The 25,066-nt window shown below is 43.5% G+C and overlaps 2 protein-coding genes across 7 annotated transcripts in view; one reads left to right on the top strand and one right to left on the bottom strand.

The window, feature by feature from the left end:
• ASCC1 (activating signal cointegrator 1 complex subunit 1) overlaps window positions 1-1,766 on the bottom strand; it is a 57,082-nt gene extending 55,316 nt beyond the window's left edge. The window contains exons 1-2 of one of the 3 annotated variants that reach the window (XM_081913185.1): window positions 1,615-1,766; window positions 118-249 (exon numbers count right to left, since the gene is read on the bottom strand). In XM_081913185.1, the coding sequence (XP_081769311.1) occupies window positions 118-226 (109 nt within the window). In that variant the 5' untranslated portion in view covers window positions 227-249; window positions 1,615-1,766. Of the gene's footprint in view, window positions 1-117; window positions 250-903; window positions 1,070-1,614 lie in introns of those variants that run through there. The other 2 variants (XM_081913186.1, XM_081913187.1) reach the window with 2 other exon arrangements.
• Window positions 1,424-24,698, top strand: ANAPC16 (anaphase promoting complex subunit 16). Of its 4 annotated transcripts, none has more exons than XM_081913216.1 (4): window positions 1,424-1,525; window positions 9,165-9,322; window positions 22,669-22,743; window positions 23,885-24,698. In XM_081913216.1, exons 2-4 carry the CDS (start codon window positions 9,181-9,183, stop codon window positions 23,998-24,000), a joined length of 333 nt encoding a protein of 110 aa, XP_081769342.1. In that variant the 5' UTR covers window positions 1,424-1,525; window positions 9,165-9,180; the 3' UTR covers window positions 24,001-24,698. The 4 variants fall into 4 exon arrangements, with proteins under 4 accessions (XP_081769342.1, XP_081769344.1, XP_081769345.1 ...); XM_081913218.1 differs by having other exon boundaries at window positions 1,447-1,571; XM_081913219.1 differs by lacking the exon at window positions 1,424-1,525 and adding an exon at window positions 1,797-1,820.
• The last annotated feature ends 368 nt before the right edge of the window (window positions 24,699-25,066 follow it).

The raw sequence follows: 25,066 nt of genomic DNA, 5'->3' as shown, positions 1-25,066 counted from the left end.
GTTGGCATTTTCTTGAGAATTATGGTCCATATTCAGTACTTCTGTCCAAGTCCTAATGCCAAGATCAGTTTCATATCATAGTCTCATGAAATGGAACTCTGTGGATTCTTATCATACCTGCATAGAAATCCTCTTCCTCTTCATGCTGGTGGGGCTGTTCTCGAATATGTTTTTTCCTGTAAACACGTCCTCCAATTCTTATCAGCGGTGGCCGCAGAACTTCCATTGTGTTTTCCCTTTGCTGAAAGACTAAGTGGAATTCAACAGGACTTACTTCTGAGTAGATGTTGTTAGAACTGTACACTAGTTGTTGTTTTGTTGTTGTTTAGTCGTGTCCGACTCTTTGTCACCCCATGGACCAGAGCACACCCGGAACTCCTGTCCTCCACTGCCTCCCACATGTACATTAGTACAACAGCACAATTCTATACATGTTTACTTGAGAGTAAATCCAACTGTGTCCAGTGGGACTTACTCCCGTGTTAACATGGTTAGGACTGCAGCCTTCACTATGATAGGGCAATTCAAGAATGAGTTATTAACAGTGAATGGCTTTTTAGGCTTCCTCCATGCGAACAGCTTACTTTTTGAATAATAATAATAATTATATGTCATGGGGGTTAGGGATCAGGATTTTAGAGATGCTTAGGTGGGGCATAGTCAAAAAAAGGTTGGGAACCACTGTTCTAAATGAATCAACTGGACAGTGTTTCCTGATCTTGCTTTCCTCACTTCTGTGCCAAGTGACGGTGCAATTTGCCACCATTCTGTCATACCATGTGCAAATGTCTTGGGGATATTTGTTTAAAATATTTTTAAGGCACCCACCACCATGTGATATAGGTGCAAGGAACATTGATACAAATCAAATACAATTATAAACCCATATATACATAAATTCACAAGGGCAGCAGTACCAAGAATCAAAATCTGGCCAGATGATCCACCCCCCGTATTTAGTGAGGCGTTGTAGTACACTCTCTCTCCCTCCCTCTCTCGCTATATATATTAGTAGGTCGGAAAACATTATAACTTTTGCTAGGCAGTGTTGCCTTCCCCCCCCCCCTTGCAAAGCTCTTGCTGTGACGTGACAGACCCAAATGCAACTGGTCGAGCTTTTCCCCCATCAAGGAATCCTGACAAAGTAGGACGCTTTACTGGTTGAGTTTCAGCCTCTTGGGCATAAGTGGCAGATGCTGATATGGGTTAATGTCTCGAATACTAGTTTGTTTTTTTAACCTGCATCTCAATGCTAAACAACGAACTTTTTTTTTTTAATGTTGGCATCAAATAATAACCTCCGTATTTCCCTCCCCTTTAATTTCATAAACTTCTGGGGGGCTGCGGCCTGCTTTCGAGGCTTCAGCGCACTCCCTGGTCCTTCTCCCGTTGCCATGGCACCCAATGGCCTGAGGGAGGAGGAGGAGGCCCCCACCTCCGCAAGCGCCGTTGTACGTATTCTGGGCGTGCTCGTGCCCGCCAGCCTCCTAGGCGCGCGCACGTCTTCCTCGCCGACGTCATCCCGGTACGGCTCTCGTAAGTGAAGTTGCGAGGGGCTGAGGGTAAGCGAGGTAAGGACGAGATAAGGACGGGAGACCCTGCCGCCTTACTTACCGGGGGTGCCGTGGGGCGCACTAAAGCGGCCGCGTCTGGTCACCGGGAGGCCAATGGGCGAGTAACAAAAGGCCGCGGTTGTTCGGCCTGGTCTCTACCTCACATTGGCGGGGTGGTTGCGCGCATGCGTGTTTCGATTCGGTTGCCCGCCACGGCGCAAGCGCACTGGGCATTTGAAAGTCAAGTCGGCGGGGTGTAACGTCGCGGTGAGTTCCGCCGTTCCCATATTGCTTTCTGGACATGCTGCCACCCCTGTTTTCCGTTCAAGTTTACTTGGGGAAACGGTCCTCCGAGCTTAGTGGGCCTTGGTCGCGTCGCACTTAAGAACACAGCGAGGGTTTCCTTCTGAGCAGGAACGCATAGGATCCTGCTGCTCGAATTGTTAGGTTGCCAAATCTGCGGAGCAGGCAGACGTTAAAAAGGCGTGTATAAAAAGTTGGGCTAATTTTACGTTCTTGAAGTCAATGCACAGGACCAAGTTTGTAGATCTTTGGAAAATAAAGGGGGAAAGGCTGCTTAAAGCATAGCAGAAACACTTGCTACACAGCTGGCCGTGGTTCCATCACCTCCCTCTCCTCACCTTCCAGCATTTTGTATTCAAATAGAAAATATATTAGTGGCTTACGGTTGACACTTGCAGTGACCCGGATTATAGTAAATATAGTATCCTGCTTTATTGCCCTCATGATAGGAGGTAATTATCATCACAAACAACAGCGACAAGGCAACTGGGAAGCTAGCCCAACTGAGAGTAAAAAGAATTCACTGGGACTGGGATCAGCCAGGCAAACCAAAGGATGTACATAGATATTGATTTATTCTTGCAATAGTTCTGTGAAGGTCACATTCTATACAGAACAGATAGTTAAACGAAATAGCTAAACAGAATGTCTGTGCTTGTATCTGTCATGTCAAGAAGTGAACCCCTGTTTGTCCATATGTAATAAGTGCTTGTGCTTTTTTCTTGCAAACCAGCAGAGATACCACTGCAGCCTAAAGTAGCTGCATGACTGTCTTTTGGTAGCTTATCATGTCTACGGGGCACCTGGAAACTGTTTCAGTGCAAGTGTGTCAGTGCATGGTTGAAAAGAAAACCCTCAAGATGGTACTCAAAAATGTAGAGAGCTTTTAATAAGATGTTGAATTCCCCAATGAGTTTCAATGGAAGTCATCCTTGAAGGCACAATAATTCAGTTGGTTGGGTCACTCCAATAGTACAGCACCTCTTCCACTTGCTGACCTTGTGGTCTCAGTATGGCACGTGTCATCATGGGCATAGCCAGCCCAGGATTTATGTTGGGGGGCAGGCTTTATATTAGAGGGCAGAGCCTCAGTTAGTTAAGTATTTTTGTAGATTTGCTTGATTTCGGGGGGGGGGCAGCTGCTCTCCCCCTTAGCAACACCCATGCGTGTAATCAGGTGACAAGGAAAGTGTGTTCAGAAAAGTTCTATTCAGCTGAATGCATGGGGGCGCAAACTCGACCCATCCACCTGTCTGCATTAGCACCCACCCCTGCCACTGAATGCAGCTTGAGTTGAATGCACCCTCCTTGTGATCATAACCTGTGTTATCAGAATTCCTGATTGGGAAGAGGTTTTCAAGTATGTTAAGTTGAATATGCTTAGGATCTGCCTTCAGACTTTTGTGCTGAATGTGGCATGGTTGGGAGTGGAGAGTGTGGGGCTGGTGCATGCAGGTGTGTTGGGGGTGGCCTAGTGACCTCTACATAGTTTGTACAGCTGGACACCTAAACAGAGCTAAAGTGATTCTTATTTCACTATCTGAAAACTTCTTTCCCCACGGTAGCCACTAACGTTGAATTAAAAGTTCTCTGCAAAATGTCCTGCAGTTCCATGTCAGGACACAATTTAAAGATACTGATTTCGGTTCTGCATAACCTTCAGCCTTCTTGCCTCTTTTAGATGGTACCCTCCCTCCTTATTTCATTACACTGACCTGATTTGCACATCATTTTGTGCCAAACTATGGCTTAGAGGAAACAGGTGTATGGGCTCTTGGAAAGCCATTTTGCTCACATCCAGACTGGGGCTCATGTTTGAGGTCTCTTGTCATGAACCACAAGCTGTAACCGAAGACCAGGGATGAGCAGAGTGGCTGTAGGGTCCTCTCCCTGAGCCCACAAACCTGTGTGGTCCCACTGGGCCATAGTTTGATAAAATGTAAGCCAAGCCATAGTTGATCTCTTCCAGGGGTTTTGAGCCCTTGGCTGCAAAGTAAGGGGAAAGTGTGCTGTGGGGCTGGGGCGGGAGAAGCAATCTCTTTTTTAACAATAGGATGCAGAAATTGGTTAGGTTTGTGTCTTTAAATCTGTTCTTTAAACCTGCCGACACCTATCTCAAAATTTGTTAGGCTATTTGCTACCTACATCCACTCACAGAAAGTAGTTACTATACATGGAATGAATCAACCTAGTAATAGGGCTTGCTCACTGGCCTACAACTACGTAGCATGATGAGTGGTCCTCTCCCAATTGTGACCCCACAAAGGTGCCCGGGGAAACACTGATGGCCGGCCCTACTAGCTTCAGACATGTTGTGCTATCTCTGGTGGACACTGAAGCCCCTGTTGAGGCTATGAGGAGGTTTGCTCAAAGACTGAAGAGGTACAGTATGAAGGTAGCTGGCAGTCTGAGAACTTTAGCAAGATATTTGTGGGGACACACCCCTCCAACTATTCCAGTGTTGGTTCTGTTTCTGGGAAATGCCTTGTGTTACAGCCGTTTATTTCATATCTCATGTAGGCAATGGGATATCACTCAAAGGGCCAAACTAGATGCAACATTTTTTCTGTTTTTAGCCCTTACATGACTGGTTGGTTTTTAAAAAATAGTCAATATGAGGAAGAGCTAGATGGGGGTGTGGCCGCTGTCGCATGCTGGCAGCTTCTAGGAGCCACAGGTGAGAGCTGAGTGCAGGGTGGGGACTAAAGGAGGACATACTGCCCCAGGAGCACATTGTGTCCCCCACCAGAGGTATTACCCCTCCCCTAACACCCCATACACCCCCACACAAGGCTAAAGGTATGTACAATGTCAAATCTATTTTTAACCTATTGATTCTTTTGCATTTGTTCGAGTTCTAATGTCTCTCTGCTGTAGATTATTTGATTTCCTTCTGACCATGTTTGCTTGAAGGGCAGAGAGCAACAGAAGCGTCTTCTAGTGGCTTAGGTGAGACAGCAAGTCTGACTGGGGCATTTTTATAGGTTGTGAAGTGCCGCATGATTCACTTGGGTGCACTTGTGGCTTCCTGGTTGGTTTCTCTGCAGTTCCTTCGTTTGCTCAGAGTGTGGCAGTGGCGCCCGTGAACTGAGTTTCCACCCCAAGTTCAGGACTTGCTGTGAATGCCTTCATTACATTATTATATTACATATCCTCTTGTATTTTGTGGGATTTCTCTGGCTACAAATTGCATGAAGCCACTTGTTGCCTTACAGAGGTAAGGAGATTAACAGTACAATTCTGTGCATCATTAATTGGAAGTACGTCCTGCTGATTTAAATTGGAATTGCTTTCTAGCAGGTGTGCATAGGTTTGCATGGTTTGTGTCACAATACATTCATTAGTCTTTAAGGTGTTGCAAAACATCTTGAGGTGTGTGGTTTTTCTTTTGTCACAACAGACTAACGCTACATCACTACATTTTTTTAACTTGCTTTCATAGAGACCCCCAAAAGTGTCTATTATGAATCTTCAGTAGCTGTGATTCTAACCGGAACTTAATTGATGCAAGCATATTTCAGGTTATTAACCTGTGTCTGTGACCATATGGGATAGAAAGAGGTTTGGGGTATGTGGTTGGGTTTGCATAGCAGCAGAGGAATACTTGAAATGCCCAGGACCTGAGAGAGAGAGAGAGAGAGAGAGAGAGAGAGAGAGAGAGAGAGAGAGAGAGAAATAGAACACCTACATTTACAGTCCAAAGGACAGCTACTTGAATCTTCATGCTTACTACTTAGAGAGATTCTAGTTTTACTAGATTTCTTTCCTTTGTTTATTTCAAAATCAGTGAACCGGTTTTCCCAATATTCTCTATCCTGTTGCAGAGAGGACACTGAAGTCTTTTAAAAAGGAGGCTATAATACCCGCCTGGCTTATAGGCCATCCAGTGACTCTTGTGTACCTCAGAATTGATAGCTTTGTTGGCTTATACTAGCTAGGACAACACAAGGAAATACAAGCTCACAAAAAGCCATCCTTGATTGGATTAATTTACTGCTCCCGCTGTGGCCAGCTTTTGGAAGATGTATTTCCTCCAGCAAATGCTTGGGTAGCATGCTGAGCCATTGATCAGGTAGTCATTGGAGTATGGCGATTTACAAATGTGAAATGGGCTGCATGGCTCATAAAAGAGGAAGGAAGATGCTGTACATAATTGTGGTAGATCTGGAATGGATAATAAAAACAGTAGGTATTCAGTGACTAAACAGACAGCAATTGCTTTAACTGTGTTGTGTGTTGTAAGGTGTTTTTTTTTTTTAATTATCTACATTAACAGCTTAAAAGAGCATTTTCTTTAGGTTGTGGGAGTAGTTAATACTGTAAGATAGCCGGCTCCACAAAACAACCTAAAGGTTTTGTATCTTACTTTTAAAAGATTTTATATAACAATAAGGACTTCAACTGGGGAAGGTAATTGAAACAGCTTTAAGGCCTCTCCAGCCCATGTGAATGCAGGAAATGTGAGGAGGTGGCATTGTAGATCTAAGGGTGTTTTTGTTAGGGGGAAGGGGCTGAAAAAATGTTTCATTTATTCACAAGCAATGCTTAGATTGGGTTTTACACTTGCTGTATTTCTAAGCTGTATGAAGAGTTTGTGTTGACTAGGCTTTCCCCATTATAAGTAAAAATGGCTCTTTTCTGGTTTTCCTTTTGCATATTCTAATAATATTCATTCTGGCAGTGAAATGGTGTCCTTATCATTGCTTCTGTCCTTGAATAGGTGGATGACCCAAAAGGAAAGAAGCAGTGGGAGAAGTTCACTGCATGGCATTTAACTTGTCATATCCAGTTCCTCTTCCTGCTATCTGATTCCACAAGGTGTTTGGTAACCAATTCAGAACATTAGCCATCTTTGTTAGCCTCTGATAGTGAAAAGAATCCCGTGGCATCTTAGGGCCAATTCTTTTGTTACTTTCTGCACTTGAGAACTGGTATCTGGAATGTGAAATAAATGTGCATGGCATCTCTAAAAAATGGCACACACCTATATAATGCACAGCTTTTTGCCTGCAAAACACACCCAAGTGGCTGGAGAAGCTGTGAGGACTTGGCTCAGGAGTGTTTTGCACGTTAAAGCTCATTATTTGTGACCTTTTATAATGATTTCAATCTGTTCGTGATCACAATACCAAGTTCCTGTCTAGGAGCACCTAATCTTCTAACAGTGAAGTTAAGAGCATGTGAACCTAATGCGTCCTGGACCCCGGGAGATTCACGGAAACTTCTCTGGGCTTTGTAAACTGCTTTGAGGTTTTTTCCTACATTCGAGCAGTGTATGTATTTTATTCAATAAATAAATACAAATAATATAATGAAATGCATGACATTGACCTTGGCCTTTGAGGTGCCACAGAACTCCACAAAGTTTGGGTTTCTGCATTCTGGCTGCCACCCAGTGGTGAAAGTTTGTATTGCATTTTGTTTCTAAGAGCAAACATGTTGCGAGCAAATGGAGTAGTAGGGTACAGACACATATTGTGGCAAAAGGTGAAGAAGAGTCAAGACTTGAAAGTTGGGGGTGGTGCTGTGGCTGCTTGTGGTCCAAATATTCTTATGCATTCCTGAGAACAAGAGCACCTGTAGCTTTTGTTTGTTTGTCCTACAGATGCAGATTCAAGTTTTATATATTCATCTTCTACCTCTTAATTCCTAATGGGTTTAAAGAAACCTGGGTCCCAAGGTTAAACTGTTTGATTTTTGTAGACTCTTTTTTTTTAGAAAAAGAAAAGCAGAATACCCAGCTGCATATTTTTCTACTTGACAGTGTTTGTAAGATAAATCTATTTTGATTTTTAAAATTCTATTGTGCCATTTTTTCCTTGCCAGCCTTTGGTTAAGTGTGCATAGTGCCAAGCACACTGCAACATGTCCAGCATTTTCTTTGATGACAGGCTTGCCCACATCTTCTGTCGAGAGGTCCAGCAGTTGCACTTCTCCCCGGAGCCACAGTATGTGGGTCACTCAGAGTCGCTGGGTGGAGGTGGATGGTGTGGAACATGCAATCATGTTTTGCTCTGAGTACCTGACTTGATGAGAACTGTCTGGGTTTTAAAGCCCTGCAGCACTTCAATAAAACTACTATTTATTTGAATGAATGATGCTTTAACCTGTTCTCAGTGTCTCATCCTTGGGATGTTAGGCCACAGCCTGCACTGCGGAGAATAACCATTTCTGTTGGCATGTTGTCCCATCAGATTGGAAGGAATTTGCATCACTACCTAAGCTACATGTAATCTGGTTATCAGGGACATAACTTTGGTTAAAACCTTTCCTGGTACAAAGGTCTCTGTGGTGTCTGAAATAGTGTGAATTCATGCAGCTGATATGTAAGCTGCCATGCCTCTCTTGTTATCATTTATATTTAACAATCGGCATTAACTATGTTGAGTATAATTATTATAAATTAAGCTTTCAGCAAGTTAATCCTTTTCAAATCATATTGCTCTCTTAACTCAGACTTTGTGCTGGGTCACAGAAGATGTGTAGCACAGCCTCCAGCTTTGATCTATTGAGTTATGTAAACTAGCTAAATTGTGGGAGGCGGATTTACACTGCGCTCCCTTTGAATCTTGATGTGTTTCAATAGTATGGTCTGGTGGGGGAATTAAAAAGTTGCCAATTCTAGCTCAAAGGCACACAGCTATATTGTGATTGTGTGATCTGTTTTCTCAGCTAGCAATCCTAAATACACAGACTCTTAATTCCTAATGGGCCCCATCGATAATGGTAGAGATTACTGTGTTTAAGAAGAAATAAAATAATAATAAATAGTCCAGTAGCACCTTAGAGACCAACTAAGTTTGTTCTGGGTAAAAGCTTTCATGTGCATACACACTTCTTCAGATATGTTTAAGAAGATTTGTTTTAGGTTGGGATGGCAGTCTCTGAAATTGGTTTTTCTGTTACTGTTCTCATAATCACAGGCACCTAGATTTTGTGGGTTTGCAATTTAATTTGAGACATGGGTCTGGAATAAATATGTTGACCTTCCTTCTAGCCTAGGAAGCAGGGCTAAAACTTTTGACCAGAAGCTGGTACTAGACTGGCCACTTGAGCTACACTGTTCCCTTGCTAAGGCAAACAGAACATTACCTCAAGCCAAGTCCCCCATTAATTTGAATATATTCCCTAATTACCTTATGTGTGAACAAAATGCTGTTTCCCCCCAGTTAACTCAGCAGTGTGCTGCTACACTCCCTCCACTGATAGCCTCACATAATGTAAACAACAGCACAAGAAGAAAGCAATCAAGATGGTACATACACTTGAAGCACTTGGTTTTCATGTCTTCCTTTCTCTTGCCTTTAGGTTCAGATTGAGCAAAATGGCTGCCTCTTCGTCATCGTCTTCGGCTGGTGGAGTTAGCGGAAGTTCCGTAACTGGGTCTGGGTTCAGCGTCTCAGACCTTGCTACACCAAGAAAAGCTCTCTTTACGTACCCCAAAGGAGCTGGCGAAATGTTAGAAGGTAACTGCTCTGCATATCTCCTCCTTTTGTATCAAGGCAGTAAAAAGGGCACTGATAAACATCACATAAACTTTCACCCTTGTGCCTGTGCAGCAGGGGCTTCTGTAGGCCTTTACAGTAAAGTGGTTTTCTCTTGGTGCAGGCGAGAGTGGTTAAGAGCCAGGAGATAGTAGCGGTAAAACAGTTTTGTGTGTGGCATACGGGCTCTCAACTTAAGCTGCTTTCCAGGGAGTGAGCCCCAATAAACCTGGGGGGACTTTACTTCTGAGTAAACCTGCTCAGGATTGCCCTGTGCCGTGCGCATTCTAGTGGAGCTTGTGCTACTTTTGTTATCCCTTTGCATCTGTTCAACCTGCATAGTTGGATGGAGTCGTTCGCCCAGTAAGCTGCATTGATTCCAGGCACCACTCTCCTGATGTTGTATTGCTGATCTGATCTATTGGGCTTTGGAATGTCGGCGATGTATGATTTGCACCCTTGTTTCAGGATTCGCTGCAGATAATTATAGAGCCCGTTTGGATACTTAGGAGCTGCCCGGTATTAGCCAGGAGACTGCCTGTCTCAGAGCCTCTGGGCTCATAAAGGAGAGCATGCAACCACAGCACCTTCTACTCAGTTAATGCTTGACCCATCTTTCTGTCCTGCCTTCGGCATCAAACAGGACTGGTTGTGCTCTGCAGCAGGCAAGATAAGCCAAAGGGGTAAAGTCAGAGGCTGCAGCATCTCCAAGCACTTAAACAGACAAGCCAAGTTTTTAGGTTAGCATCTGGCAATCCTATCAGTAATAGATCTCCAGACACACTTAAGGACATCATAAGAGCGCAGCTGAATCTGGTCAAAGGCCCATTTAGTCCAGCTTCCTATTCTTACAGTGGCCAACCAGATACCTTAGAGGAAGCCTACAAGCTGGACTGGAGTGCATCAGCACTCTCCCCATATGTTCCTATTTTGCCTTGGCAGTTCTTGGATTTTTCTCCTCCTCTTGCTTACACTTACCCATCTTCTCCCTGCTTAAACCTTGAGTTCAAGCAGGAAGACGCAAAAGCATTTCATTCCCCCGCCTTTACAGAGTCCCAAGTAGTCTTTAGACTCTTGTAAGGGCACTTTGCCTTTTGACTGAAACTCAGACTTTATTCCAGTGGCTTAGATTTCTTGGCCAGTATGCTATGCTGTCAGTACAATTGCTCAGGCTTGATGGATGGTGGCCTGTTCATTAAGATCTGAGGCAGTAGCTACTGCTTAGCAATGCAAATACATATCAGTCAGAATAAAGCTGCCCTGGGTTCTGCTGCTAGAGCAAGATATTGAATTCTAGGTAGCTTTATACTGACCTGCATGTCTCTTAATCCTTGAAAGCAATCGATTGCTAGTATATGTAAAGTTTCAGTATAGATTATATTTATTAGGATAGAGTTGGCCATTTCCCCTAACAGCTCAGGACAGTTAACAGTATGACAACAAGAAAGGATGGATCCTCTTTACATTTACGTTTTAGGAGTAGGAATGGAACTGAATTGTACAATTAGTCCCACGCATAGCAAGAACAAATTATATGCTTATTTATCCAATTGCCATATCTGGGTATGGCATGGTCTGCTTTTAGAAGCTGCCTTCCCTATAACAGGTGGCTCACAAGTATTACCGATATCAGGAATAGGATGCACCGTTCAGCTGTGGGACTTGAATCTGATGTGTCCTTAAGGTTTGCAATTGGTGGCAGTTTCCAGACTCACTCATCCTAGGTCTTTGTGCTGAAAGAATGAATCTCTTCCCCATAGGCATTTCAAAACTAAAAACTAACATATTGAAACAACACAAGGCATAAGCATGGGGACTTGCTCGTCGCCAAAAAAAAAAATAGCTTTGGAAGCACTTGCCATCACATAGTGTAGCTTCTCCATCCAAGAATGGGAGGCATTTATTTTTTTAAAAAATAGAAGGTTGGGATGGAACTCTTCCTTTATAAAACATGGCAGGATGGGTGGGTATAGTTGCTGTTTCCTTTCTTGAGAGGTAGTTGCTTTTCATTAGAGCTTTATATGCAGAGTTCAGTGTGGGGAGGGAAGAACATTGTACTCTGTAGATCATGCCATCACTTTGCATGAATACTTGCCATGTTGCACTAATTATATACTGTGTCACAACCCTAATTAATATGTATACATATTAGCATCTGTATGCCAAACTGTTGGATTAATTAAGATTAAATGCTTGTCCTCAAACTTAATGAGCCTCTAGAACCAATTAAAATATTGAAGTATTTTTGTGTTACTGGGCATGTGCCCAGGAGAGAATGTCTGGTGAGGCTTTTTGTTCCCAAAAGAAGAAATAAGACTCCTCAGCTGCCACATGTATTTAAGAGAAGTTAAAAAAAAACTTCCTACGCTGAAAATCACCCATTATCCTTCCCCCACTTTCTTGCAAATAGTTCTGGGAAAGTGTGGGGGGGGTGATAGTTGGTGAGACTTATACTAAATGGATTGCTCATATGAGGAGGGGGATGTATGGCTCCACCACAGTTAGGAACGCTTAATATCTCCAAAGCAATTGCCTCACCACCCCCTGCCTTGTCTCATGACTACAACAGTAAAGATTATCGTAGCTGGAGGAGAGATTTCTGATAATTTAATAGTATTTTTCTGATAGCATAACAATAAATCAGCCTTGCCTAGAATTGCTTACAGGGCCTTCTTATTCGGGTGGGCCAGTTCTTGCCATTTGTCAAATCTGGCAGCCTGTTGAGCAAAGACGTGGAGCTTCTGGCCCTCCAGATGTTGATGGACTACAACTCTCCTCATCCCCGACCATTGGCCATACCGGCTGAGGCTGATGGGAGTTGGAGTCCAACAGCATTCGGAGGGCCACAGGTTTCTTACCACGGCCTCATCATGCCCTAAAGCAAGGGTCTCAGATTGAAATATACTTTTTTGAGGGGATACTAGACCAGAAACTGAATTTTGATTTTTCAAAGTGCATACAGTAAGATTAGCTGCAAGTTGGTGAAATGCCAAAAGAACCCTAGTGTTATGCATCATCTTTCATGAATTTTAATATGCATTTCTAGCCTTGTGGTCATTCACATGGATCAGAGTATCTTATCATCCCCCCCCCCAATCAAAGATTCAATTTTTGTCTCTCAGTAGTGTTTTCTACCTCTCCATCAGGCATTTGGTTGAAATAATCAACTCTTTGCAGACCTACACCCCCCCCCCCCACAGTTTAAAAGGCCATTTGTTGTTTAATTAGCCAAAGGGCTGGGACGAAAGGAATGCTTTTACCTGGTGCCTAAGGATATGTAACAAAGGTGCCAGGCGAGCCTCCCTGGGAGAGAACATGCACAAACAGGGAGCCACCACAGCAAAGGACCGTTCTTGTGTTGCCACCTTCCGGACCTCTCGCAGAAGAGGCAAACGAAGAAGGACCTTAGATGATGATCAGATGGATGGTATTAAATGAAATAAAACAGTCACAGGGTCTGGGTCAGTTCATATGGGGAGAGGCAGTCCTTGAGGTATTGCAGTCCTGAGCCATTTAAGGCTTTATAGGTCAAAAGCAGCACTTTGAATTGGGCCCGGAAACTTAATTGGCAGCCAGTGCAGTTGGGCCAGGATTGGTGTAATATGCTCAACGCATCTTGCCCTGGCGAGCAACCTGGGCACTGAATTCTGCACCAGCTGAAGTTTCCGAACCATCTTCAGAGGCAGCCCCATGTATAACGCATTGCAGTCATCTAACCTGGCAGCATTAGTACGCTTATACCATGGGACATAGTAGACGCCCACACCCACTCTGCACAAACCTGCTGCGTGAAAGAGCCTGCAGTGCCTTCCTTGTACACGGAGGACTCCATGGTTCACAGGTTAGGGAGACAACAACTGACACCCTCAGTCACAAGTTCCAGGGCTTCTCCATGCACCCAAACAGAAGTTATAATCCCCAAAAGATCCAATTTTGTTAGGGAAATGGATAGAGAAGGAAGACGCCTCGCTTGAATTGCAACAGCAAGCCCATACAAGGGATTGCATGTGGAATCCCTGCTTATGAATTCTTAGGAGAATTGAAGTCACTGTTCCACTAATCAGAATGACGGGCACAGACAGTAGGGTCCAGCATGCAGATAGGTGTCTGGTGCACACATACCCCAAGACAATAATCCCCATGTTTAGTTGGAGTATTGCCGGCATCTGCTGGTTATTTCTCCAGCAGGCCTCCTGACTGATTTTCTCTGCTCCTTCTCCTTCTTTGGTGATCACTCTTGGCCGAGTAAGATTGTCTTCAATTAACACAGTCTTAACAGTGAGTCCGTAAGTGGCTGTGGAGGCCAATTCTGGATTCACACATCCTTCCACAGTGGGGATGTAGGTTTCTGGGTGGGATTTGATCATGGTGAGGGTTTGCCAAATGTACTTTCTTCTTAGCACATTTCTCCCTTTCGTCCTGAATTAGACACCGTGAGACCTTTGGTGAAGGCTGTTCTCCAACTGGAGCGCTCATAGACCAGTGTTTCCCAGTTGTCAGTATTTATACTACATTTTTCTTAGATTTGCCTTGAGAGAGTCTTTAAACCTCTTTTGTTGACCATCAGCATTACGCTTTCCATTTTTAAGTTTGGAATAGAGTAGTTGCTTTGGAAGTTGATAATCAGGCATCCGAACAACATCACCAGTCCAACAAAGTTGATGTTGAGGAATCATTGCTTCGACACTGGTGATCTTCGCTTCTTCCAAAACACTGGCATTAGTTCGCCTGTCTTCCCAGGTGATGTGTAAAAATTTTCGGAGACACCATTGATGGAATCTTTCAAGGAGTTGGAGATGACGTTTATAAGTGGTCCATGTTTCACAAGCATACAGTAAGGTTGGTAGTACAGTAGCTTTGTAAACAAGTATTCCCTGCGAATGTCCCGGTCCTCAAACACTCTGCACTTCAATCAGGAGAAAGTTGCACTTGCAGAGCTCAGGCAATGCTGGATTTCGGCGTCAGTGTCGGCCCTTGTGGAAAGATAACTGCTCAGGTAGGAGAAGTGATCAACATTTTCCGACATTGCACCATTGAGTTGGATTTGTGGCGCTGCAGAGGGGTTGTTTTGAGCTTGTTGGTGCAGCACTTTGGTTTTTTGGATGTTGAGCCAAGCATTTTGTAAACTTCTGTGAAGCTATTTAGGATGGTTTGGAGGTCACCCTCTGAGTGTGCACACACCACGTTGTCATCAGCATATTGAAGCTCTGTGATGGAAGTTATAGTAACTGTACTCTTTGCTTTCAGCCGACTCAAGTTAAAGAGCTTTCCATCAGCAGCAGGGTAGTTGGGGGGGAAAGAGGGCAGGGCTCCTGCACCTTTAGTAATTGCACAAAGGAGGACATTTTCAGCTTGGCTACACCAGCTGCAATTCTCTCTTCTATGCAGTATTAAATATTAAAGATGCAGGGTCCCGGTTATCTTTTTTCACCTGGCCACCCTACTCCCCTTTGCTTCTGGAAACCACTGGGAGAACTGCTGTTCAATATATGATTTTTACCCCAGTGAGGAGTTTCCCTTTGACAAGGTATAGGATCATGGCAATGAAAATAATAGAGTTGGGGCGATAATACAATCCTGTTTAATACCTGATCCCGCTGTGAATGGTTCACTTTGAGAACCACTGTTACCTGTGATTGTTGCTGTCATATTATCATGGAGGAGCTGAAGGATGTTCAGAAATTTATCTGGGCAGCCAATTTTCAGAAGGACAGTCCACAGGCCATTACAATTTAGTGTTGAAGGCTTTAGTCAGGTCAATAAATGCCATATACAACGGTTGATTTTGCTCTCTGCATTTTTCTTGAAGCTGTTGAGTGAAAATTATGTCCACTGTCCCCCTAGAAGGTCGAAACCCATTTTGAGACTGAGGAAGGGTAGCCTCAGATATAGTTAGGAGACGGTTTACTAAGATCCTTGCAGGAATTTTGCTGGTCACAGCTAATAAAGAGATGCCTTGATAGTTTCCACAGTCTGTTCTATCACCTTTTTTTAAAAAAGGTTGATCATTTGGCTCCACCACATAGCAACAACATTGCTTGGTTTATTATCACACCGTTGTTATCTAGGGGTGGGAGAGACAGGAGAGCACTGAGTTTTGGGGGCTCCACCTCCTTGATCAGTGGTCCAGTGGAATATTTAAGGAAGCTTGCCTGGCCTCTAGTGCAGTATCATTTTGGTACCAGGAAAACATCTTTCAGATCTTCCAAATGAGCCATCTGCTCATTTCGATTTTATTGCTGTTGCTTTTATTGCATATATTTTCATTGCTTTTGTTATATATAATTTCTCTCTCTCTCTTTTGTTTTGCTCTTTTATAGCTGCCCTGGGAAAGTTTCTTTGAAGGGTGGGGCATAAATAGCTTTAAATAATGGGTAGAAGCTGCAGCTAGGTGCTCATTAGGAGTTGTTGAGTGAGTAGTTTAAAGAGGGTGTTGGCCACAGAGGTACTGTTCGATTTTTTGCAGGCACCATCTTTCCCATTTGTAGGCTTGCTGCTGATAGCACTGTTTTGAGGTTCACCAGTTTCGGGAGAACATGCACTTATGGAGATAATATTCACCCCATGCAGGAAGTTGCATCGGAATTATCTCTCTGGTTACTGTGTGTTCTGCCCTGGAACTGATCCTGTGAGGAAGAATGCATTGTATTGGCTAGCAGTACCAATGAGCAAAGTACTTGCTGTTTATCAGTGACCGTGTCTGTGCTCCTCAGTGTGTTGGGGGGGGGCTCATTTAATTTTATTGTACACAGGTTGTACAATGACAATAAATGTGTTGTGATTATTATTATTATTATGTGTGGTGTAAGCTTATGGGAGGCAGAACCTGCAGCAGGGTAGTCAGGAGAAAAAGAGGCTCCTGCACCTTTAGTAACTGCACAAAGGAGGACATTTTCAGCTTGGCTACACCAGCTGCAATTCTCTCTTCTATGCAATATTAAATATTAAAGATGCAGGGTCCCAATTATCTTTTTTCACCTGGCCACCCTACTCCCCTTCGTTTCTGGAAACCACTGGGAAAACTGCTGTTTGGGATGCACAAGTTGAGAGCACTCCTTTAGAAAAGCAGAACTAGCTACCCAGTTCTTTGGACCCTGACTCTAAACCACTTCAGAAGTTTATAGGCTCCAACACATAAACATCATTTGTCTGCCTTTGTCAGTGACGTACCTCTGAGCCATGGCGGCTGCATATTGCATCAAACGTCTCGTGTCTCCTTCAAGTTAGTATATATGTCCAGTTTTAAAATAATAAATTTTACTTCTTTGAAAAGTTTAATTTTCTGTTCAGTTCTGGCTGAAGGATTACAGATTGCGGCTGCTAGACATTATGTGGAAAATTCCACGTTGTTTCCTATCTGGAGAAATCTAGCTTTTAAAAGAGTTTCATTACAGATCATTCTGCACGAACATAAATGCCATAGATTGTAAAATGGTTTGTAGTGTTCAGGAAGCAATATGTTCAAAGAAGAAAAGGAATCTTAGAAGATCGACTAAAACTGATTTATTTTTTTCCAGCCAAGTGGTTCTCTTGGCTTAACAAGTTAAAATGCTTTTTTTGGCCTGGTAACATGTACTGCCTTTGCCAGTTGCACTTAACTAACACCTTTCAACTTCTATACAGTGGTACCTCAGTCTACGAACAGCCTAGTTCACGAACCATTTGGAACACAAACACTTCAAGACCGGAAGAAGGTGTTCTGGTTAGCGAACTTTTTTTGGAATCCGAACGTACTCCGTTCGGGGGTGCACTTCCATTTTGAGTGCCACACTTGCATAGGAAAAGCACGCCTTGGTTTAAGAGCACTTTGGTTTAAGAATGGACTTCCGGAACGGATTGAGTTCGTAAACCGAGGTACCACTGTATTAGAAATGACAGGACAAATAAAAGCTAGTGGGTGTGATCCAGCAGAACTTAAGCACGTTCTGGTCCCACAAAAACAATTAGACTTAAAGGTGCCTAACTGTGCTTGGACTGTGGTCAGCAATGACCTAGGTGGCTAATAATACATCACTAAACTTTAATGCCTGTGCAGCTTTACTCAGATGAGTTATAGAAGTACAGTCTGGCAGAAGCAAGATGTTTGTCCTTCAAAGGGCTTTTTGTCCTTATGGCCGGACTGTGCATTTTGCAGCCTTAATTGCATCATCTATCTCATCTCAGACACCGACCATAATATGGTGCTGCTGAGTTCCTTTGGGCTGTGTGCTGGAGGTCAGCTGTATGTGAGAGCATGTCATCTCTTAGAACAATCATTTGGATATTTCACTTTCACTTACAATTCTCACACTACAGTGGTACCTCAGGTTAAGAACTTAATTTGTTCTGGAGGTCCGTTCTTAACCTGAAACCTGAGGTTCTTAACCTGAGGTACCACTTTAGCTAAGGGGAGCTCCCGCCGCCGCCGCGCAATTTCTGTTCTCATCCTGAAGCAAAGTTTTTAACCCGAGGTATTATTTCTGGGTTAGCGGAGTCTGTAACCTGAAGTGTCTGAAACCCAAGGTACCAGTGTATGGGGAAGGATGTAACCCACAAAAATACATCTGCAAAATCAAATGTGGGAGGTGTAGCTTGGCTCTGCCTCTCCAAGGTATAGAGCATAATAGAAGGCTGCCCCACGGAACAACCTTCCTTTCCTCCACCAGACAACTGTTGTGCATGCTATGTTGTGACCAGGCCCTTTATTCCAAGGCCCTCCCGGACCTCTCCAGGTATCTTCTGCAATTGGTTGCTTCCTCAGGCCCTCTGCTTGTAGTCTTCTTTGAGAAAAGCAAATACCTTCACACATCCTATTCAGACACATCAGATGGGGCTATGTTGGTAGCATGTTAAATATAAAGCCTCAGAAACTCCTTTGCATGCTCTGCAAGTATTCATGAAACTACAAGGCAAACTCTTCGGGTAATCGTCAGCAGAATAAAGAGATGTATAGGATTCAAAACAGACCTGAAGTTCCTCCAGTTAAAACAACCAGCCCTTGCATGAGTTAGACTAAGGTAATTAATCCCTGTACTAAATTATTTCTCAGATCCTGCAATTGCAGGGCGGGGGTGAGCCAGGTGTATAAGGCCAGTGAGTGCCCACAGAACCAAGAGTGCAGAGGTGGCTCCTTTGGAAGCAGTCTACACACACAGTCACTGACCAGTGTTGTCTAAGTGTAAATTTCCTCCAAGCCTTGACTGCTCTGTTTGAGCTGGTCACCCGTATGAAGCAAAAACCCTTCCAGTAGCTGTACCCCCATCAGTAAATTATTTGGGGCAAGGTACCACACATCCCTGCTTTGTTCTAGTTGTGGGTGCCTCCAAGGAAGAGGGGAGAAAACACATAGAATCATAGAGTTGGAAGAGACCACCCCCTGCCATCGAGTCCAACCCCCTGCCAAGCAGGAAACACCATCAGAGCACTCCTGACATATGGTTGTCAAGCCTCTGCTTAAAGACCTCCAAAGAAGGAGACTCCACCACACTCCTTGGCAGCAAATTCCACTGTCGAACAGCTCTTACTGTCAGGGAGTTCTTTCTAATGTTTAGGTGGAATCTTTTTTCTTGTAGTTTGGATCCATTGCTCCGTGTCCGCTTCTCTGGAGCAGCAGAAAACAACCTTTCTCCCTCCTCTATGTGACATCCTTTTATATATTTGAACATGGCTATCATATCACCCCTTAACCTCCTCTTCTCCAGGCTAAACATGCCCAGCTCCCTTAGCCGTTCCTCATGGGGCATTGTTTCCAGGCCTTTGACCATTTTGGTTGCCCTCCTCTGGACACGTTCCAGTTTGTCAGTGTCCTTCTTGAACTGTGGTGCCCAGAACTGGACACAGTACTCCAGGTGAGGTCTGACCAGAGCAGAATACAGTGGCACTATTACTTCCACACAAATGTCTATGGTGAGGCAAAATATTCCGAACTGTAGTTGGGCACAACCGAAGCACAATACTGTTCTATTTATGTCCAAAGTCCCTGTAAGTGCAGATTTCAGATGCATGTTAATTTCAAAATGTACACTTACAGTGTGCAGTAACTGATTTCAGTTTTAGTTTTCAAAATCGTCCAACTTCATCTGGAACCCTTGCCTAATAGCATGAGACTCTTAATCTCAGGGTTGTGAATTCGAGCCTCATGTGGGGCAAAAGATTCCTGCATTGCAGGGACTGGACTAGTCGACCCTCGCAGTGCCTTCCAACTCTAATCTATGACTCTTTGTAGCTACCACTGTTTAAGATGGGCTTAGGGAACCTCCTATGTCTGGCAAACCTAATCTCACTTGCTCTACCCCTTCCCAAACACCTGTCCCTTTCCACAGGGAAGAAGTCTCTTCCTGAGGAAACTGTGTGCAAAACTTCACACTTCTGGTAGCTGAAATCTTTCTTCTTCTCTCCAACCATAATTTTTAGTGATATCCTTTATAGCCATTTGCTCTGCTAGCTCCATTCCTTCATAACTCTATACTGCCTTCAGTGTATATAGAGTGCAGTCATTTCCCCTCCTGCTCCCACCAAACAATCAAAGGCATGTTTAATACATTTTCCTCCCTTGAAACTCTATAGTAGAATCTCTGAAGTCTACATGATGGTCATGGGGAGTCAAAATGGTGTCTCCTCTTCTCTCTTCTGTATGACTGACAACCCATTCCTAACCCTGTTTGCTGGGATGAGTGGATTTTCTTTCTGAGCAGGGCAGCTGGCGGTCTTGTGCAATTCCAAGTTAGATGAATCCAGTGCTAACTACTCTCTGAAGATTGTTCCCATAAGGTGGGAGGTGCTAATGCACTCTCTTCAATGAGTGATGTGGCCATGGTACATCTTAGAGGTTTTGTCCCAGGGATTTGCACAGTGGCCTATTTTCGATGTTGGATTGCCTGTACTTGACAAGTACCCGTGCTCATATTGATTAACATTCTGCAATGTGAGCATGGGTTGCCAGCTCCATTCACTGCTAAGATTGCACCTTGAGATGCTAAAACATGTATTGTCCTATTCTTTTCCATTGCTCTCAGGTAGGCAAGGTGTGTGTTGCCATTATGGATGAGTCACCTATAGTCTCCTGAGATTAGCAATTCCTGGGGAGAATAGGCTCCCCCCCCCCACCTCCCTAAAGCCTTGTGTTGAGAATCACCTACAGTTGCTTTTGGGCACTGACATGGTTCTCCGTCTTGTAGCTGCTTTGAAGAGCTATTGAATCTTAACTGAAATCCCACTATCTTTGTGACACTTCTAGAAAATCGAAGAATTGTTTTCTTTGAAGGGTGAAACTCGTCATCTTTGTATTTTAAGGCAATTGAATTGGAGTGGAGTTCATTTGCCTTTTAGAAAGAAAGAAAGAAAGAAAGAAAGAAAGAAGAGAGAGAGAGAGAGAGAGAGAGAGAGAGAGAGAGAGAGAGAGAGAGAGAGAGAGAGAAAGAAAGAAAGAAAGAAAGAAAGAAAGAAAGAAAGAAAGAAAGAAAGAAAGAAAGAAAGAAAGAAAGAACAATAGTAACACAGGCTAGTCAAGAACAGGTTTTCTGCACTTCAATTCCATAGATGTTAGGAGGAGGTGTCTGCTTCCATTGATCTGTTTTTCAGTCCAGATACCACTTAAGGAGCTAATTCTTTTTTCCCACATGGGTAGCCTTGCTACTGGGAGCATCACCGCAGGGTTCTGTGATAGTGAAAGGAGCAAATTATGTGCTAGGGATAATTGGGAAGGGGGTTGAAAATAGACTGGCCAAGGTCATAATTCCTTCATATAAAGTTTGGTGTGGCTGCATTAGGAACCCTGATTGTGCCCCATCTCAGAAAGGATATGGTAGAGCTGAGAAAAGGGCAGAAAAACAACCACCAAATTGATCAAGGTATTGGGAGCATCGTTCTAATATAAAAAAGCTGAAGCATCTGCAAAACACTCTTTGGTCGTTTTTCTCCATAAAGAACTAAAGAGGGGTGCAATAGAGTTTTACAAAACCAATGAACAGAGAGCAGTCTCTGCCTCCCCCCTCATAGCTCTAGGTCATCCAAGGAGGTGATTGGCATTATTATGCTTGGGGCAGACAAAAGCATACTCCTTCACACAACACAAAAACTTAACTTGCAGGATTTGCTTCCCTGAGATGTAGTGATGGCTTGGAAAGGCAAATCTGTGGAGGGTAGATCCATCAGCAGCTATTTAACCATGCTGTATCATAGAATCCTAGAGCTGGAAGGGACCTCGAGGGCCATCTAGTCCAACCCCCTGCAATGCAGGAATCTTGCCCAACGTGGGGCTCGAACTCATAATCCTGAGATTAAGGTTTTCATGCTGTACTGACTGAGCTAAATCTATGTGATGGTTAATGGAATGTCCAAGTTTCTAGGCAATATTTATTTGCTATATTTGTAGAATGCCTTTTGCCCCTAACAGCTAACAAGGCCATTTACGAGAAAAACAAAGGCGAGGGGCTTGATCAATTTGTACGACACACCCTGATTCAAATTTTGCATTCCAGTGTCTCTGTTTAACGTGGCTGCAGTAGCATAGGAAAGTGCCTTATAAAGAATTAGGCCTGTGGTCAATTTCGCTCAGTATTGTCCGGGAAAAGTGGTCATCCAGTTGCTGCTGGACTCCCAACTCCCAACATCCCTGACCCAGCTGTGGTGGCTGGTGGTAATGGGATCCAGAGCCCAATAACATCTGAAGGGCCATAGATTCCTTATCTCTGGGGCAATTGCCTGGCAGTGGCTTTCCATGGTTTCAGGCAGGAGATTTCCCCAGCATTCCCTGGAGATGCTATCAGGCAGGGTTTTTGTGAAGTCTTGCAGGTGGTTGTTTAATTGTCACTCCCCGCCCCCTTTTTTCTATTAATGATAACAAAACCAAAAACCATTTTCTATCTCAGTACTCCATGAGTTCAAACCCAGGTTGGCTTGAATCCTTGGTCCAAAAAGAAATGGTTGTTGTTTCCAGTGGCACCGTTAGATGGACATAGGGAGGCATAAAAAACGTAAAGGGACCCCTGACCGTTAAGTCCAGTTGCAGACGACTCTGGGGTTGCGGCGCTCATCTCATCTCGCTTTCCAGGCCGAGGGAACTCGTGTTTTGTCTGCAGACAGTTTTTCCAGGTCATGTGGCCAGCATGATTAAGCCGCTTCTGGTGAACCAGAGCAGCGCACAGAAACAGAGTTTACCTTTCTGCTGGAGCAGTACCTATTCATCTACTTGCACTTTGACGTGCTTTCGAACTGCTAGGTTGGCAGGAGCTCACCCCGTTGCGGGGATTCAAACCGCCGACCTTCCGATCATCAAGCCCAAGAGACTCAATGGTTCAGACCACAGCGCCACCCACATAGACTAAATTATCTTCGCCTTCTATTTACAGATGGCTCAGAGAGATTCTTATGTGAATCCGTTTTCAGCTACCAGGTGGCATCCACATTAAAGCAAGTGAAACATGGTAAGTACTCTCCAACTTATATAAGAATCGTCAATGGATATATCTGTAGTAAAAGTTCCATAATCATAGAATCATAGAATTGTAGAGTTAGAAGGGACCCTATTTGCAAATGTGTTTTTTTAAAAAAATATCTTAATCTAGTTGATCTCTTGTGAACCTGTTGACACAATGTTATCTCAGATAATAGAATTGCAAAAGCAATATTTATTTATGCAGTCTAGTTATTGAAACCTCTATTACTTAGTCCTGTGTTGTATGCATAAGAGGAGTAGTATGAATGCTGCATTCATACTAGGTAGTCTTGTGAGATGCAATTCTGCTGTTAAAAAAAACACTCTCTGCCCCACGGGTCAGTTGGTTTCAATATGACCTCTTCTCCTCCTTCCTGGCTCACATGGTATATTGGAGATCAGTTGGTATTTCTGAAGTGCCATCAAGATGCAAGAGATCTCTATCAGATACATATATATTTTTTGTACTGCAGTTCTGTGCAAAATGTTCAAAGTGTTATCTGGTTAGATTAACTTTTTGTGTACGAAACTAGATAATGTACTGTTCCAGCCATATTCTGTGGCCCAGCAGATTGGACAAGAATCCTTCAGTTGCAATAATCAATCCAAGTGGACTAAAAGTTAGATGACTGTTCTGAAGTCAGATTCCCTTTCAGATCTTCATGTTTACTGTGCAAAAGCAGTTCTACTGATGTCTTTTTCCTGGGAGTAGATTCTGGTTATATAAACAACCTTTCTTTACGTTTATTGAAAGCTATTGTAATTGTAATCTGTAGCTCAGTAGTGTAAAAGGGTTTTCCTCTTTGAAGACATTAAGAGTTTTCCTGCACCCCCTGGGGAATTGACTCTCCCACAGCTAAAGGAAGGGGGGCTTATTCACACTTACCTTTCACCCTGCTTTTTCCAGGCACAGGTGAATGTACATCTAGAATACATATATAAATAAAATCAAAACTTAAATTTTGTTGCAGATTGAAACCAACTTGCTGAAGTGGGGGGGGGGGAGAACTTTTCTGTAACCAATGAAAGAATTGTCTGCGGCAGGAGACTATTCATGGCTGTTAATGTGTTTCATTTGAAAAGCTTAATTGAAAGTTTATTGCTAACCACAGTCAAATTTTCTGTTGCAGATCAGCAAGTTGCTCGGATGGAAAAACTTGCTGGTTTAGTTGAAGAGCTGGAGGCAGACGAATGGCGGTACAAACCCATAGAACAGTTGCTGGGGTTCACTCCTTCATCGGGTTGAAAGTTTGTTGATGTGGAAAGATAAATCACTTGCACGGTTCCCTTTTAAAACACTTGGCTGTTTTCCATTGCTTGGACTGCAGTGTAGTAAAGAACGGTCCATAACTGGGCTGCCTCTTACCAGAGCCAGTAAACTGCAGACACACAAGGTTTTATTAAAGAAAAAAAATTATTCGGTTTTCCAGCAGCCTCACTCAAGAGCTTGTTTCAGGAGGGTGTGATTGCTGTAACTAAGGAGATACAATCAGTTTTTGAAGAAGAACCTGTTTGCTCAAAAGGGAAGGGGTGGCTATTTAAACTTACAACCCTTTATGCTGACCTTGGAGCATGTGTGCTGAAAGTTGGCTGGGTAATTGGACCCTTGTTACTGTTCAAGTTAAACTCCTGGAGGGCAGAGTCAAAAGGCAACAGGCTTTGGCCTTAAGCTGTCCCTTTGAAGATGGATGTGATAAAACAATAGGATAGGATCACTTGAAGGGCAGAAGAACATTAACTGTTTCCTGTATTTAGATTCCTTGGTTTTTGCTGAGTCTGCATTTTGTCAGCTGTTTCTCTCTCTTAACTGACTGTGGAAATATTGGCAGAAGATGACTGCTGTTTAATGCAGAGCAAGCCTCTGAAAAGCAGCGTTGGCTGTCCTCTCCTTTGTTCCAATTCACTTGAACCGTCTGCTTGGCAATTAAATTATTTCTACTGCTATGGTGTCTGCTCCTGTATTCTTTTCAAGGGCTCTGGAGTCGGGAAAACGGGAATCAACTGGTGCCAACACAAGCTTCTATAAAGCAGCTGTCCATATTTAAATCTTTTTTAAAGATCTACTCCATAAGGATGATTATGAGTCAAGTGGATGAGTTCTCCTGCTGTATCTGCCAAAGCACAATAGCGGCATCTCATCTTAAGCACTTATTTGCTTGTAGAAGACGTTTTACGGTTGGGTTTTGTGTATCCTGTTTTCTATCAAATTTTAAGGACAGAGTCATATATTACATTCAGGAAAGTTTTTGTGTATTTTAGCAGTGCTCCACCTACACGGGCAGTGTAGTGTGGGAGGCAGGAACTGCTGAAAT

The sequence above is a fragment of the Podarcis melisellensis genome, assembly GCF_964234715.1.
Source record: "Podarcis melisellensis genome assembly, chromosome: 5".
NCBI classification, from domain to species: domain Eukaryota; kingdom Metazoa; phylum Chordata; class Lepidosauria; order Squamata; family Lacertidae; genus Podarcis; species Podarcis melisellensis.
The sequence above is the reverse complement of the archived record's forward strand: the minus strand, read 5'-3'. Positions and strand labels throughout refer to the sequence as shown.